The following is an 18,127-nucleotide window of genomic DNA, read 5'->3' on the forward strand; positions in this document are numbered from 1 at the left end:
GCGAGGAGAATCATGTGAAGTATATTGAATAGTGTTATCCTACATTTAACAAAACGTTTACCAGTGAATATCCCAATCTCCAACAGGCCGCAAATTCAAGCTTGAAAGAACAACAATTACCAGTTATATTCATCTAGAAATATCAGCACATATATAATAACAACATTAAAGAATACCTGAGGAGATCAATGGAGACATGGCAATGGATATTTGACCCAAGAGGCCAAGAAGATGAAAATAAAGTCAAACTGAAGATACCTTATTAAACAGAAAACCAAGAGAGAGACAGATTCTCTTTGGATAATCAGCATAGGAAAATGAAACAGGGACGTCTTGTTGTACTTATGGACTCTGTAACCATCTAGCCAGGGCCCGAATTCCTCGACAGTAACCAGGAAGAAGTGAAACATTAAGTTGCACCGGCTGCATCCTCTGCTTTTAGTAACTACTATTAAGTTAACGCATTGTTTGCCAGCAGCTGTCAAGCACTGCACTCCATTATGAGAAGTACATCCGTAAGATAATAATGGGATTTTGGCCTCTTTCCATCTCCATAGTACTTAGGTGAAATAGAACCAGATTTTACAGAGCTGCTCCATTATATTTGGTGTTGGCAAACACTTTCACCTCCCTGTTGACCGCCATAGCAACCTTCCACACATTGCACTTTTATATCATAAAATGGCCTTCCCCAACCCAGCCTTACCAATACAACAGAAGACCTGAACCCATCTAACTAGACTATCTCAATGTTTAATCCTGGAAGGGTGTTGGCCTGACTTTGCAGACCTCTGAGTCAAAACCACAATCCATAAGCATGAGCAGCCATGCTTGCTGCTGCTCAGAGAGGCGATCTTTTGGTCCTTTGACTTCGACAAGCTTTGCATCATCACTCTTTCCATCACTAGAAAGACGCCAAAGCAAGAGATCAGGCATTCCACTTGACCAACTCTTGTAATCTTGAGCCAACAGCCGACAAATAGAGGCCAAGCATGGACCTCCAACACATGTTACAATATCCTGGAGATCTGTTACGGTATGTCTCTCCCAATTCACACCTTGGCACGAGGTGCCAACATTAGATTCCCATGTAGTTGTAAGGATGTCCTTCGCCATGCCATGTTTTACCTTTCTTAGATGGCTTTCTATAAGCGCCATTCTTGCAGGATAAAAACTATCGGTGCAAAGGTCTAATGGGGCTGTCTGCACCACAAATACACAATGTTATCTTGACTTGTATCTATAATCTTGCTTCTTTTTTTTTATCTTTTTTGTTTCATTGGTAATGCATATCCATATACTTAAGAATGTTCTAACTGAAGAGAAGGACCAATTCAGTCACTGCCAAAACCAAGTCTGCCAATAGTTAACTTGGAAAGAAACAGTGAACTTTCACATTTTTGTGTGAAAACATCTAAAAAGAGAAGGTGTCTGTAATAGGAATCAAACCTAGCTTGTTGCCAACGCAACCACAATGCTACAACATTGGGAGAAAGTCAAGAAACCATGTACTTATCAAATCAACATCAAATTTTATATAAGGAAAATCTTGTACACATCCTGAGTTTCATTCATAAACTCCCCAGCTTTGACAACCCTAGTTAACTTCAGAGAGTTTCTTGAACTTGAAGGAGGTTTTCTTACTAGTTTTAACTATAAGTAAATGTGTTTTAGAAGTGAAAATGTAGTTCTTTACTAACAGTTAATCAAAATGGTGGAGATTCATAGCTCTAGATGTCCTAAATCTTATTTGAATGGTTGGGGGGATGTTTCAGAATTTGAAAAGAGTCCCCGTAATCCAGTGAGAAGTCTTTGTACTCTAGTGGATATGCAGAGCAGAGAAAAAAAAAATGCAACGTCCTGAAAAGCAAAGGGCACTCCAACAATACATCGCAAAGCTCATATGCTCAAGCTTACAAAGATACAGATGCAATTCATACTGATGCATAATGGAAGATAGCACACAAGGGATGTGAGATAAGTGCTGCAAACCTGAAACCTGGTCCGAAAGACATCAGGAATATCAGCAAAGATGACATCCCACATTAGAAGCCCAAATATTGTCATCCAAACACCACTCTCCGAGTGCGCACCTTCCCAACCTTCTGCTTTATAATATTGCAAAGCTAACTCCTCTACTCCACACTGCTCATCATCATCACCATAAAACCTATTTTTCGACCCTATTTCACAGTTCAAAGGCCTCCCCATTATGTAAACCTAATCATAAAACCAAGACCAAAGAAATCAATTAATCTGCACCCTAATTAGCACAAATTTTATATCGTTTTTAGATCCAACTGGTAGAAGCACAAGATTTTGATCTCGCGTGCTCTGCAGAAATCAACAAAACATACCTCTTTGATCTTCCTTTTGATAGACTTTGCAAAACTAGGAGTTTTCCACCGCCTTGGTGGTTTTCCCAGGCGTAAAACTCGTCTTTGAAGGGCCATTCTAGACCCAGCACGAACCCATGGATCAGTTAGGCCTCCCTCTGCAACCAAGAGACTCTCGTTCAGATGACCTAGGTGCTCCAAATCAATAGACAATCTAAGGGTCCAATACCCTCGCCTTCCATCCTGTGCGATCAAATTTAGCAGCTTCCTAAGAAGCATTATTGCATTTGTATACCTGCCAAAAATGAACTTTTCATATGAATTCCACCTCCATCAAAGATTACTTCTATTGGGAGTAACTAGATAGACATACTATTCATGCTGTAGGAAGGCGCAATAATGGTAGTTTAGTCACTTCATAATATGCATCAAGATTAGGTCTCAGTTAGAATCAAAAAACAAAATACAGTGATTAGATGTTTAATTAGTGGTAATGGGTAGATGTTTTATATGCATTTTATATTACAGAGAGTATTTAGTAACTTTGTAATCAAGAATGTGCTTAAGATAACATTCTCAAAAAAAAGAAAAGAATAAGTGCTTAAGACAAGTATATCTCTCATTCTCAAGTGATGATATTCAAATGTTTTTGTTATCTTGTCCCAAATGGCATGGTACTGGAGCCTCTATGCTTAATCTGAAACCTTAAAGACTGAATCAATTGGATTGAAGCCCAGGCTCCAAATGATGTTTCCAGTCAATATTACACAGATTGGACCTGCCAGTTATATTTGAATGAGTTATCAGCTAGTCCAGTTGACCCTAAAACAGAAAATTCCAGTACATACATAATTGGATCACACTAGGTGCTTAAATTGGTTGGCAACAACGAGATGGAACTGAACTGAACCGGTCATGATGGTTAACAAGACGATCAAAAAGGAATCTTGGAAGTTCTTTGTTATCCTTAAAACGGATCTTTATGTTAGGGTTTTTTGGCCTTTAAAGGCTGTGAGAGCTGGAAATGTAAATCATTTTGGATAATACTCTCTAGTGGGAGTAGGTGCATTAGTTGATGGTGACTGACCTAGATTTAGGCAGTCTTTGGCCCTGATCATCTCCGAAAACCCTTACCCCTTGACATATGCATTACCGAAAAGGTTTTTCAGATGGTCATCCCTTATTGAGGTCAGAGAAATGCCCAAGAATAGTTTATAGGCCATGAGAACTATGTTGTATCAAGTGTGTGGATGTAGGCCTGTGTGAACAAGGGCTAAATCCTCAACTTCCACACAGCATGTAAACATGAAAACTGCATTGTCAAAAAGCAACTCTGAAAAAGGATACGTGCATATGTGCGACAAGAGAGCCCCCCTAGCACTATAGTGATATGTTCATGTGACTCGATCTTTGTGCACATGGTTCCGGAATTTATTAGCCAACTTTGACAAGTCAATCATAACCCCCTACATGAGGTTGTGGGTCATGGGTCTCGTTGGGTTGGTTTGAGAAGATAATTGAGGATCACAGTTACTAGGTCGGTAGGAGTGCCCTAACAGTCACTTATCTTGATCCATTGGTACCAATCCATTTCTAGATTTTTGTTTTTCAGTATTTTTGTGAACTTTAGAAAAATTTTCAGAAATTTTAAAATCAATTTCAGCAATATAAAACCCTTAAAGGGCATTTCTGAATTTTTGGTTGTGGAGGGGCAGGTGTGGGACCCATGGATTGAGCCCCAGCCCCTCGTGTATGTCACACCACATGGGTGGGGGGTGGTGCCCATGGGGGCCTCACACCTCACACATGAGGTGGCAAGGCCCTTTGTTTTTGTTTTAAAAATAAAAAGTGTATTTTTAAAGTTAGTTAAGGAAATATTTTTTAATAAAGATTGTCCTTATTTTGTGGGAGTTGGTTCTTTGAAAATATTGTTGTATATTTGACCAAATCTTTTATTTTTGACTTCTTACAATTTTGCTAGAGACAAAGGAAGTTCTAGGAAATTATTTTAAGATTGGTTTTATCCTCGTTTGACTAGAAGTGGATATGGGTCAAAAGATCCAATATATAAGGTTTGTACAAGTCCTTCCTAAATCATAATGGCTGATTCATGAGATGGATGAATCAAATTTAATCGTCTCTCGCCTCAGATTTCCTAAAACTCTATTGGTCATAATGAGTCACAATTACATAGGCATACTTAGGGCCTTTGAGGCTTATATAAGGAGGAAATCGGATGTGCAGTGTACTAAGTCCTATGGGGTGACCCTAGGCAAATTCTAGTAAGTCTTCTCAACTGATTGCTTTTATTTTTCCTTCTTCTTTTCTTATTTATTTGAATTTTTAGGAAAATTATTTGTCCTAAATTTGTTAGTTGAAGTTCGTTTTTCATTCTTGGATTGTGTCTATTCCCCTTGGTAGTAAAAGCTAAGATCCTGAGTTGTATTAAGGGTTTTATTTTTTGTTTACAGCAACATATTGCAGTACTTGCAAGTGGAATTCCGATTCATTAATAAAAGAAAAAGAGAGAAATTTTTTTTTTTTACTCCCTTGAATTCCACATAGCCACTTCTTTGACTTTCACCTAGTAGGTTCAAGCTAAATTGAATTGGACTAAACTAACACTGCTTCAATTCTAGAGGGTCCAAGTCTTCACACTAAATTCAAGGCCCGAGGGGAATCAACCATCAGTCATTTTTTCTTCCTAAAGAAATCATAGCTGTGCTATTGATGCCATTTTTTAGCTGACCCCTGCAAGTTCACTCCTATATCATCTTAGGTTAGGCTGGTCGGCACCATAATATTTAAAAATTTCTTTAACTTTTCCAAACTTTCATAAGTGTTCCAAAACGCAGAACTAAGTCCAGAATTGAACAGGACACGGTCTGAGAATGCTTGGCAAGTCCCAAATTGCACTTGACGAATCTGCCGGAGTCCTTAAAAATCGAGAAAAAAAATCTCCAAAAAATGGGAAACATGTGCAAAGTTAAGGAAAATAATTAGTGACAATTATTTTTATAGAAGAAAAAAATAGAAACTTAACAGATACTGAGGATTTTAAACAGTTCTTGGCATGTTCCACTATTTGGCATACATTCAATAGTGCAATACTACTACATAAGAATACTCATATTCATAAGAGCATATCAAATTACAAATATACACTCAAACTTAAAAGTACTATTGAGTGGTGACAAACAGCTCCAAATTAACAATTCACAAGTAGTAGCTAACAGACCAAGCAAAAAGATTCCACTGTATCCATGAGTTAAGCCATAAAGTTGACTACTAGAGTCATAACTAAAAATAAATAGAAGACACGCAGTCTAATTCTAAGTGACTCAAGCTATGACCAATATGAATGATAGGCAATCATAGTCATCCAGACTATGCCCGTAAAGGTTCAAGAATGACTTTGATGTTTGGGTAAGTTGGATATTTCCCCCAACCAAAAGTCTTGAAGGCTAGTCCACACCAGGTGTTTGCTCCCATTGCTGCTCATGCTTCCTCTCGCAGCCTCTTTAGTCACCATCATCTGCTTCAATTTCATCATCATCTTCACCATCTCCTCCTCAATTGTTCCCTTGTTCTTAAATTTGAACACCTGCTCCAAATTATGCATCTTCAATTCCACCTTCCTCTCCTCCCTCATCTATGGGCACCATCTCTTCTTTCAATACCTTTTTATTGAGAACTGGCTCCTCCATATTTACCAGCCATTCACCTGGATCTTCTTCAAAGATGTGATCTAAGTTGACAAGGTTGCAGTTCACCTCCCTCCTCAGCCGCCACTTTTGAGGGTTTAAAGTTATAATGAACATAGGCCAGCTTGTAAAGCTTGCCTGCAGCCAACTTGTTTCTTCCCCACTTGATCCACTACAATATAGTACAGCTCCACTCACATCCTGTTGCGGATCAAGTTTGGTTGAGCACCTTGATCACAATTCTTGTAAGTGGGGAGCTCCACTGGAACGTAGTACTAAGCATTATGCTGAAAATGGGACAACGAACTCATAAGAAAGAAGTCCAATGAAAATAAAATAATGTGCAACAGAATGGCATGTCTGTAGGAACTTGAAAGCTAGACTAGATCTTCTAATGATGTTTGTCGCAAATTTCCCTCACGCATCCACATACAACGAAAACTGAGGAAGAAAATCTTCAAGTAGCTTGCAAATGTGGCTTGCATAACTCATGGATGGCCAAAGTTGGAGAAACTTTTCCATAAAAAAGTCTTACCTCCATCAACACTTCAAGCTGTGCTCTATCTCGCTCAAATCGTTTTTGAAATGTTAACTTTTCCACCTCGGTCAAATATCTCGATGCAGTTCTTCACCCCTTCATGATCTTGGGGTGATTTGGCCGTTCTAAAGCATAGAAGTACTTCAGAATAAGAAAGAAACCTGAATAGCATACACATTTAAGAATTAAGACAAAACCCAAATTATATACATGAACCCTCACCAGGTATAAACCATAAGCCCATAAATCCATAATCCAAAATCCAAATGGCTATAACTATTAAACATTTAAATATTAAACAATTTACTTTCTGTGTGTATTTTGCGATGCAACAATTTCATCGCTCATTAATTATTTCCCAGACTTTCTAATGGAATGTGCACGTCACTTTGGTGGCCTACTATGCCAGATTAATTGCTTCATACAAGAATCTAATAGCAAGCTCCTTATCAGAGTCAGCACTTTCTGAACTGTTACAATCAGCTCACACCTATCCCAAAAGCTATTACTATTTATTATCCTTCAACTTCTCTTGCTGCCTGGAGTCTTTCGGATTGGCGAATTTTATCCATTCTTCTAAGGCAACTGCCTTCTTAAAGCCAGCTTGTGACTTTAATGCCCTTCAATTGCCCAATATCCTCGAGCATCAAAATCGATGGAATGAACTGAACAATACTCTACAAATGCTCTCACTTCCTCATATGCTTTTATCATGCAGTCATAATATTCTTAGCAATGTCAGTTATGAGTTGATAACCGACCCCCAATAGTTGGGAAAAGGCTCTGATGATTATGATGTCAGTTATGAGTTGACTATGTCCTGCCCACCAACAACCTGCATCTATCATCTAATAGTTTTAAGAACAACTTCGCGCTCTTGACCTTATTTGAGGCAACCACACTGCAATGGAACATTATCCCTCATGGATAATATATTAAGAATTAATCGATGTCCTCCCAACACTGTCTTTCCAGCCATCTGACATGATGTTCTTTGCCACATAGGTAGCCTTGTAATCAATCCACAAACAGATTAACCTCAGCCACCTCATTATCAAGCAAGGCCTACCTACGTTCATAATAGAAATCATGGGCTTATAGTACTCATGATTCACTGCATTGAAAGGAATTACATCAACATAGGAGAACATGGCAAATGCTTTCATCTCATGCTTTAGTGCTTTAGCTAAGGTCAGTATTTTAAAAACAAGAAGTAAGGTACAACTCGGTCACTTGAAAATCCAACATTGGTTGAAAGTCAGCTCGTCCGATTCAAGTCATTTACCAAAAATATGGAAAAAATGGAGAATCAAATCAGGGTTTCAAAAAATATATCTTCTAAATTAGGCAACAAAATGATTAAATCATGGTTGAAATCAAGGGAAGCAAAAGATCAAATCAAAAATGATTTCAAACAAAAAATCATTAAAATCAGTGTTTACAAAAAATCGATGATCCAAAAATCTTATTAAATCAGATCCAAATTTTGATTTAAATCAGATTTCACACGAAATTTACCACATATGCAGGGATACCAACATCTATTGGAAGCATACCTGGCGAAGGTCGAACGAGTTCACCGACCTTCTGGCTAAAGACGGAGCCCAACGAGGATCACATCTGGAAGACCCTGACTAGTCCATCTCCTTTCTTGCTCTGGACCACAGAGGTTTCCTAAGACACTGGTCTTTTTTTTGCACCTTCCTGTAGTTGGGCGTTCCTATAAGCCCCTTTTTTGAAGGCTCAACCTTTTGAAATCAGCCACTTCAAGAGGCTAAATTTTTGTATAGCATGGGTCAGTGGACCAATATTTTTTGACAGAGATACCCCTCTTGTGGGTATCCTGGTCTCCTCCCCCCCTCTACTGTATTCACGCTTATTCTATGAAATACAATGTTAACTTTATCAAAAAAATAATAATGTATAGTTCTTCAAGATCACTAAAAGACAATCACACAATGAATTTTCATTCAGAGAGAATTGATCGAACATGTAGAAGTATGGATCACAATGGCGTATCATACAAGAATGGGGAAAAAAATAAGTTCCATAGCCATAATTTAAACATTTTAAAGTCCATTCAAATGATCTAGACAAACCTTGCTTCAGTGAAAAGTGAGTTTACTAACATCGTGTTTTAAATATTTAAATGATTTATTGAGCTCAATAATGCAATTGAGGAAATCCCCAATTTTTCAAAAAGCAGTTTAGTCCCACTTTTACCAATAAGTTGCCCAGTTTGCTATAATGAACCGGGCAATTTAGGGTAGATCATGTTGGATTTATAGCCTTTCAAGGCCTTAAAGCTAATATTTTCTTGCTCAGTGGGAGTGACTAAGAGAAGATAATTATGGATGTTTGGCGCACTGGGGTCCAGAATCATATTCTCCAAATACATAAGGCAATGAGTGCCTTTGATGGGAAAGAGAGAGATTACCTGCAGGCGTGTGACGATCACCTCCAAGTCTGGGCTATATTTATGAGTGTACCTCATGGCTTGTGTAATTGGCCAGGGCTAGGAGATCCAAAAAGAGAACATAGAACCCGAGTACCTTCAAACTAACAGCCACGTATAGCATAATCATAATTCATGGGACATGAGTCTGTATCCTAACATGAGACTGTCATATGGTATGTGTACTCACAGTCGCACGGGAAGCTACTCTTCTAATATATGATCTTACTAAGAAGAGCTAGTGCACATGTGCCTTAAGAGGACCCTTGTATGTGAGTACTATGATGTCCCCAAGGTTGCACATGTAATCCACTGTGAACCAGGTAATGGAAAGCTTGATTGGGGTGACTTTTGATGAAGTCGGATTATGCATCCCTGCCATAGATTGTGGAGCATAGGCTCGTTGGTTCATTCCGAGATAAGTGGACCCTTATTCTGGACTAGACCAGTGGGACATTTTAAGATAAGCGGACCACTATTTTGGACTAGAGCAATGGAGTACTCCGATTCCTGGATCTTAGCCCAGAGATCTCATTTACTTTTGTCCGATTTTATTATAATGAGTATTTATGGTGAAGGATCATTTGGTGAATTTTTTAGAATTTTTCAAAAATTTTTCGAAGCCATTTTAAAATTGTTTGGGGCTAAATCCAAGGAAGGACAACTTGTGGGGCGGTCCCACGTGCCAACCAAGTAGCCATAGTGTGGGCCACGTGGCTCCCCATGTCATCGACGTGCTCATGACATCATCACTAGTGGAAGTCCTATTTTTGGAATTACATGATTTGTTCACTTAAGGTATAAAGTTTTTAATAAAAACCATATTTTATAACATGTGTTATTTTAACTTGTCTCATGGGATTTTGACAAACAGGCGAATTGGATAGCATGGGCCAAGGGTTAAGGCTAGTCATGAAATTATGATCTACACTCTAAGTGTTAAAAGTAATATGGCCCTTGATCCACCTTTTGATGTGGATGATTCTACTAACTAAGCCCACGTAAAGTTTATGGAATGACACATTATGATTGACTAATCTATGAGATATTATTCTAGTTGGAATATCTTTTCCAAATTACCATAAGGGCATGTCCCTACCCTGATGATGTTTTATTATTTTCATAAAGTTTTATGAACAATTTTGGAATGATTAGAGGGCATATAAGAAAATTTTCTATGGGACAAGGACAATTTGATAAAATGGCTAATCTAGGGTTTATGGAGTGATAATGGAGTGCAAAGCACATCCATTGATCTTGGTGGCTAGGCATAGATGTACAGCTAGGATCATAGCCCTCTCATGTGCCATAAATGAATAGAATCAAGAGTCTGGAATTTACTCACAATGCCACACCACCACAAGTCTATGTAAACCCTTGCTCTCCCCATTCTCTACACACTTGTGAGCCACTGAACATAGCGAATTGCCTACCATGCCCCTCATTTTCCAGCATTCACTTCCTCCCTTGAGCCTCTCCTCCATTCCTAGGTGAAGCCTCCGACCATGGTGGTGAAGGTGTCTAGTCCCTATGTTCTAAGGCAACCATCTCTACCATTTCCTTCCTATTGTAAGTTTTTTCCCTTTTTAGTTTTTTGCTGTAATTCATCCATTACAACAACACTTTCACTTTATTCCCTTGTTTATGGTGATCTTTTATTACCCTTTTAACTATGCATGTATACAACATAGCATGCATTGTGTAGTCCTTGGATTCTTCCTCTAGACACCATTATCTTCAAGCTTTGAGCACCCGCTTTTCCCAGGATTTTGAGCATTATTTCCATGAGAATTAGTGAGCATTTTGTGAGTGTTTTAGTATCATTTGCTGGAGTATGGATTTGTAGAAAAGCGTTTGATAAATTGCCTCACTATACATTACTATATGGTCGTATTCATGTGCTCCATATGAGCTATTTTCATTTGGCTTAACCAAATTGTTTTGTGCTTTAAAAGTTATCTCTATCTCTCTCTCATTTTGAGTAAAATTAAGTGGTAGATTAGTGACCAAAAGCTTCCCATTTACGCAAGTGTGAAAGCCCTTGTGACTTGCGTAATCTGTGCTATCATCTATGGAACAAAACTAAGTCCCTAAAAGGTCCGCTTATGCGACTCGAGCACACATGGTTCGACCATTAGCTTCCCATCGATTGCTTTCAATTTGCTGTAATTTAGAGCAATATAATGTTTTTGTGCCATGAAGAATTGACCATATTATATTTGGAGCATGTTTGTGTTTATGTCATTTAGCATATGCCCTAATGTTATGTTAAATCCTTGGCCATAGTTGATGCAAATTGAATTTCAAATTTTGGATTATCATGATCAACTTATTTTGTATATTTTTGGTGAAAAAAGAGATTGGACTTGAAGTGTTTGATGCAATTCTAAAGTGATAAGTAATTTGAGGATGTAACTTGTAAAGTGTTGTAAACATGAGAAATTGAGCAGTTGAGTATATTCTTGCTTTTATCCAATCACCTTGTTGCATTTCAAGTTTGGAGTTGTATTTTGTTTTCAAATGAGTGTAAAGCCAGGTTTGGTGGCAGGAATTTATGTACTATTATCAATTTGTAAGAAAAATTTATGTATTTAAAGCTTCTTGTTTTACAATGATAAAAAAGTTCTTAAAAACATGTCACTTGGACTTGGCTTAGAACACCAGAAGATCAGACCAGTTTCCAATTTCGTTTGAAAAATGGATATGTACCCCACCAATCCCAAATTGATTCAGGCAATTGCGAGTCAATTGCAGATTTTTAAAACACTAAGAACACTAGACTTAATGGTAGTTTACTTTGATGATGGCTTGGAAAGGAATTCATCAATTTGACTGCAAGTAGGTTGTGAGCCATGGGTGCGTTGAGTCGACTGAGGTTGCCTAGCATGTGCACTTTCACTCTCCACCCCTCTCCATCATGTTCATAAACCTAATGAACCCATTGTGAAACCCCCATATCATCAGCAATGTGGCTCGAGCTAGCCCTTGAGCATCCCTACCCCTAACCTCCAAATTTCCCAAAGAGCTTGAACTAAGCCCCTAAAGACCCCTAAACTCTAAACTTCCCCAGACAGCTTGAGCTAGCCCCACATGAACCCCTGCCTCCAAACCTTCCCATACCAGTCTGTTGGCAGTATATATCCTCTACACTTGCCCTTCGAGCAAGTTCGAGTTGCATCAAACTCATCATCTCACCCCTCTTGAGTAGACGTGTAGTGGGAAGTTTCAATCTCCTCAACCACCTTCTTGTTCCCAGCCTCCTCCTTTGCTGCTGTGACAGATATATGACAGCACCTCGCCTCAGGAACAGCATCAGCCCTCACCTTCACTAGTTGATGTTTCAGGCGGTTGATACCACCCCTCATCTCCTTCGCACAAAAAAAAAAACAGAAGATTTCCCCTCCTTCCCTTAGGAAGCACCCCGCACCCCATACTCCCAAGAATAATCCTATTTACCCTGCAACATACTCCCAAGCTATGTCAAGTATCAATTGCCAACAAAGCAGTCTCAGAACCCGAACTTACACACGAGGCAATATGAACATGAAGGTGGATGCCTATATTATTTCCAGGATTCTTTTGGAAAAGTGTTTAATTGCAAAAAGAAAATAGTGTTTGGGTGGAAATAGGCTTCCTGAAATTCAACAAAAGCGCACACAGCAAATGAAGGGAAGCATTTCAATGCCCAAAAGAATGCTCGTTTCCAATTTTTTCTCAAAAAGGTCAAAAACAAGAGGAGTTATTTTGCAAATGATTTCGACATGTTTGGATGGGGATTCGCATCCCTGGATACATCATACAGGCAAACACAACAAAAAAAAAGACAGACAGCATTCCCAAATTAAACTTGTTTGGGATTGGCATCATTTAAAATTATGCATGCAACACACACGCATGCACACACACACCCACACACACACACACACAAAGCATTTCAATAACCAAAAATGCTCAATTTTTCCTCAAAAAAATAGATTATTTGCACTCAAACGGGACCCTTTCGATGGGGATTGGTGTTTTAAATGCCTTCGATGCCCAAATACATGTGAAGTTAAAAGAAAAAGGAAAAAACAAAAAGCATTTTTATGCAAAAATCAAAATAAAAAACCAGAAAAGCGGAATAACTCCTGACAAAAAAAGGAATAATTCCTAAGAAATCTAGAATAATTTGAGGAAAACCAGTTAGTCTACAAAAAATAGAATATTTATAAATGAATTCCAATAAAAACAAATGGCATTTTTCTTATTTCTATGCATAACTTCTGCATATGATTCAATAATTAGATATTTGAAGAAAACAATCTAGCTGTTCACAATAAGATAATTGAATTGAGACAAAAAACGATTTACAGCAGACAAAAACCAGAGCTATGCCACGTTGATCTAGGGTATTTTGAAGAAATCCAATAAAGCCTAGAGTTGATCTAGGGTAATTTGAAGAAATCCAATAAAACCTAGAGTTTCACAATAGGGTGTGGTTTCTAAAGGTTGCAACCTTAAACAATCCAATTAAGGTGCACCTCCAAATTTTATCGTAACATATAATTTTGATGTAAAAATTTTTAGGATTATCTGAAATTCTATTTTCATATCCAATTATAAATTTTTGAACTCCAAAAATGGTTAAAATCAAGTAGATCTATAAACATATGAAAATCTTGAAAATGGACGGTCTAAATAATGTGTTGCAAGATGCACTATTTCTGGGACTCAAAATATTTTTTTTTTTTTTCATATTCATTCATCTCAATGTCGAGATGATCAATTAGAGGGTTTTCAACATTAAAACAACCTTTTCTGATGAATATTTTAGGTGCATCTATAATTCTACATTTTAAGGTTGCAACCTTATATGAACTTTTTCCTTCACAACAAGATAATCGAATTGAGACAAAACATGAATTTATGAAAACATAAAGCTTGTAAATCAATTACCAGTAGTGTGCTAACCCTCAAACTTCACCAAATCAACCCCAAACATATTTTAGAGTGCTAGGCTTGGATCCACTTGATCTGAGGTTCACCAATAGCTCACCAAACTCAAAATTGTAGAGTTCAATTTCTCTCAGATCCATCACATTTGCAAATTTTTCTTGAAGATCTGATTGAATCAAATGATAGAGGGCTAAAAACTAGCATGCTGCTTCTGAGGGCCTTAATAACGCCCTTCACCTGAGAACAGCCACCTTTTAACTTTTCTTCTGTGAAAATGAAACAAGCAAAAAAATTGTCCGACTCGCCGAGTTCTGACCAACTCGGCCTGAACTTAAGGACTCGAGCAAGTCCAACCAGAAACCATCTGAGTTCAGTTCAATGACAGGGGCTCCACTGGTTTGGGAACGGACCCCGCAGGCTGCTGGACCCAAGTGACAAGGACAAGTCCAATCCCAAGTCACCGAGTTTCGAATACTGATATCTACCAACATTTTATGTTGCAAACTAATTCTCAGACGTATTTTAGACCAGGTTAAGGGAATCCACATCACAATTGTGTATGTATATTGGAACAGATGAAATCAAGAATGAGCTTCATGCATGTAATTTATGTCTTGCTCTACATTGGCAAGGAACAGATTTTGGGCAAGAAATAGGCACAGAATGAACAAATGCCGGCAAACTGAGAATATTTTGTTAGGAAACTCCAAGTTAGCTGAAATCCATAGTCCATTCGGTTGTTGGAGGAATCTAGGCCAAGCAGAGTAAATACGTAAAATAGACTATTCAGTAAATCAATATTAAACATTGAAATAGAAATGAAGAACTCAAGTAAAACATAAAGAGTAAAAATCACTGATACCTGCGGTCACGCTCAAAAACAGAGACACCTAAGGTGAGAACTTTTGAGTAGACCCATGAAGCCGTAAATTGTGACAAGAACATCCCACCAGATTTCTGAGTAAAAGATTGAGAAATCCTTTCTTTGGGGAGATTGGAAATGCGGCCCTCTGATACCTCTATGCACCTCATCACAATTTCCACGTTGTTCTCATCAAGGGATTGGTCCATTATTTGTGCTAAGTCCATAGCCTGCACTCATAGCAGTTGGCATAAATAAGCCATGAAATATCACAATAGAATATAAAATTTCTTCTGAAGAACACAAGCATGAAAGCTCACATAAACACAGACCTCTTCATATGCTAATAAATCACTTCGACTTGTGAAAAGATTGCTGGATATACTGCAGGTATATGTGGGATATCTCACTAGTCCAAGATCTACTAAGAGAAAGGCAGACAAATCTTGCTTTCCATTTAGGAAGAATAGCCTCTGCAAGTAACAACACAACACCAAAAACACAAGAGAACATATTCAGTATAAAGTTTTTGATTATTAATTCAGCGGAGTATTTAAGTCGGTTTTTTTATCATTGAGAATTTAAAGTCATTTAAAATTCAAATATATAAGGGCATATCTACGAGCCCACCCTCCTGGATCCACACTTAGGGCCCAACAGCCCCCTTTGACCACTGCTAGAGACCCCAAAAGCCACTAACTATTGTCCCAAAGAACCCCCTTCATAGGGGAGATAATGAACAATTTTGCCCTCAATCCTGTATAATTTTCTAATAGCTCCCATTCTCTCCTCCCCTTTAACGTTCTCTCTGCCCCCTCTCCTCAAACTCTCGGCTTCCCAAAACAAAGAGCATGAACCATGTCCCCTAACTCCTGCTGGGAATACCAGCCAGAAAACCAAAGCCTATCGAGATCTCATTGAAACCCTCTTCCCAAAGAACACAGAGCTACAATCCCTGTAAGTCTCCACCTCCATACATTAAAACCTATATTCCATCCAATTGTCTTCCCTTTCTCACTAAATCCCCCTTCACTTCTCCGATTGGGATCACTTGCTTCCCATCGAATTCTCTTCCTTTCTCTCTCTAGACCATGAATTTTCCCTTGCATTTCCTCCACAACTGGTTTGATCAAGTGATGCTAGCCCATGATTGTTATGTCAACAAATTCAGATTCATCCATTTTCTTGAGGAAGACCTGAGAAACTAGGTCTCATGCCTCCCTATTAGGGTTTCTAATGGAAATTTCAGGGGAGCTCATGCTCAGATTGATCTCCATTATTGCGACCTTATGTGCTATCAAAATCAAGAGGTGGATCTGCCTCCATACCAGATTCAATAATTCGATTTTCTATCTCTGCTAAATCTAGAGGTCGTGGTGGTTTTCCTTCTCTAAATTGGCAGAGATGAGGAGACTGAATACGGCAGACAAAATACTTGACATCAAGAAGGCTGGCATGACTGAAGGCGAGCTCTTGAGACAGATACTTTGATAGGAGATTCAAAAATTGGTGAACTGATATTCAGCATTTCATTGATTGGAATTTTAGAGATTTTCGTGGTTTTGGTTTGAGATCCCCTTAAATTACAATCATTTGATAGTGATTAGGCTCTTTTTCATGATGTGAGGTCTTGAGGATTTCACAATTTTTAGGAAGAGTGGCTTCTTTCATATGAGATATCTTGAGTTTTTGAAAGTGAGTATTCCTATTTGTTGTTCAGTAAATTGGTGATTAGAAAAATTGGAGAAGTTCAATAAAGGATAAAGGAAGAATGGTTTTCCGATTTATAGTTTGCTTGAAACCTCAACGTATAGTGTGGATTTCTTCATTTGGATTCACAGGAAAATTTGGGAGCTTTGAAGCTTGATTTATGGAAATGTTCATGCATTTGGGGCTCTCAGGAAACCAATAGATTTCATCTGATTGCAAAAAGTCTTGCCAAAAAAAGTCATAATCAGACAATAGGACGAAGAGGAGAGGAAGTGAAGAGAAAGGAGATACAAAGAGTAAAAGGAGCACAAACACATGGTAGAGATTTTGGGTGAGAATTGCGTGCAAAGATTTGTCCTCCCCGCCCCCCCGCCCCAATTTTTTAAGTGAAAGTTTAAAAGAGTAGAAAAGTTGTTGACCTCCCAATTGACTGTATTAAGTGATATTTGACACCAAAGTGAAACGCGGGAATCGGGGTATCCAGTCGATTGTTAAGAGATGCTATTTGGCCCCATATGTATGGTGTGGGTGGGTGGGTCTTTTGTGCGGGGGGGGTTGGCAGTTGTGTTCATTTTCCCAAATATACAAAACACATAAGAATCACCTGGACACGCCAAAGGAGGAACTCAGCCAAGGCAGAAATTCGAACGCAGGCTCCAATCCGTTCGGCAACCATGGTAGGAAGCAGCGAGCTAATAATGAAAATGCCAAAAGCAGCAAGTATTGAATCAAACACAAAGCCAAATGCACAGAACCTATCCAACAGAACAATCAAATCTAGGGATGTATGGCGTACCTACCACGTTCCATCAGCATAGGCAGAAAGAAGCCCTTTGACAAGTTCTTCACGCCTAACCACCCGGACATTTCTCTGTGGAAACAATAAACAGTGACAGAAAATGACATCAGAAAGTATACAACATGGGAATGACTGACAGAGACCATACAGGACAATGAATGGGATGAATATACATTTGAACATCAAGATTTCAATAGTAAAGTGGCTAAGGCTATTGATTTGCAGTTAGCTCCTAGCATTTCAGTTCAATTATCTTTTCAACTAAATAGCCATATTCACCACTGTTTCTTCTCATACATGTTTTGCCGGTTATAGAGCATTTTCATTATAGAGCATTTTAAATTTTGGCGAGGAGCAGACCATTCTAATGCCAATCTTATCAGAAGTTCCATGGTACAGGATACCTATAGCTGTTAACAGCTAATGATTTTATTCTTTTATCAAGCAAGCAATTAAAATATGCTGATATTTACACCCTGTGTTTTTTCAAGTTACTTACTGTAAGTACTACCATGTGTACTTTTAGGACTCAATAGCATCATGGAAATACAATGGTTAAAACCACACAGTTCTAGATGAAAAGAGAAAGGCAAACTATACAATTCAGTATGTGTTCAAGTCAAAAGACCTGAAACAAGGAAGGATATGCATTGAAAATAGGGCAGCACCCTTAATGCATTAATAACCATGCTTGTGACAACAATATGAAATAAAGTTTTTGTTAAGCAAGAAATTTCAGACAGCATTTTTTGCAGTATTAATTTTATCTTGGGTCAATAATCCATGAT

General features: G+C 38.3%; 1 protein-coding gene across 28 annotated transcripts in view; it reads right to left on the minus strand.

The window, feature by feature from the left end:
• LOC18429962 (zinc ion binding/nucleic acid binding/hydrolase) overlaps nucleotides 1-18,127 on the minus strand; it is a 40,784-nt gene that overhangs the window by 454 nt on the left and 22,203 nt on the right. For 9 of the 28 annotated variants that reach the window (XM_088870819.1, XM_020664690.2, XM_088870821.1 and 6 more), the window contains 7 exons: nucleotides 17,341-17,411; nucleotides 17,145-17,232; nucleotides 15,163-15,303; nucleotides 14,831-15,060; nucleotides 2,358-2,631; nucleotides 1,993-2,220; nucleotides 102-1,203 (listed from right to left, as the gene is read on the minus strand). In XM_088870819.1, coding sequence (XP_088726945.1) covers nucleotides 754-1,203; nucleotides 1,993-2,220; nucleotides 2,358-2,631; nucleotides 14,831-15,060; nucleotides 15,163-15,303; nucleotides 17,145-17,232; nucleotides 17,341-17,411 — 1,482 coding nt within the window. In that variant the 3' untranslated portion in view covers nucleotides 102-753. Of the gene's footprint in view, nucleotides 1-101; nucleotides 1,204-1,992; nucleotides 2,221-2,357; nucleotides 2,632-5,388; nucleotides 6,328-6,575; nucleotides 6,740-8,134; nucleotides 8,460-14,830; nucleotides 15,061-15,162; nucleotides 15,304-17,144; nucleotides 17,233-17,336; nucleotides 17,412-18,127 lie in introns of those variants that run through there. The other 19 variants (XR_016058518.1, XR_016058516.1, XR_016058515.1 and 16 more) reach the window with 8 other exon arrangements.

This window comes from Amborella trichopoda, chromosome 6 (genome assembly GCF_054954075.1).
Source record: "Amborella trichopoda isolate Santa Cruz 75 chromosome 6, AtrichopodaSantaCruz75HAP2 v2.0, whole genome shotgun sequence".
Lineage (NCBI taxonomy): Eukaryota > Viridiplantae > Streptophyta > Magnoliopsida > Amborellales > Amborellaceae > Amborella > Amborella trichopoda.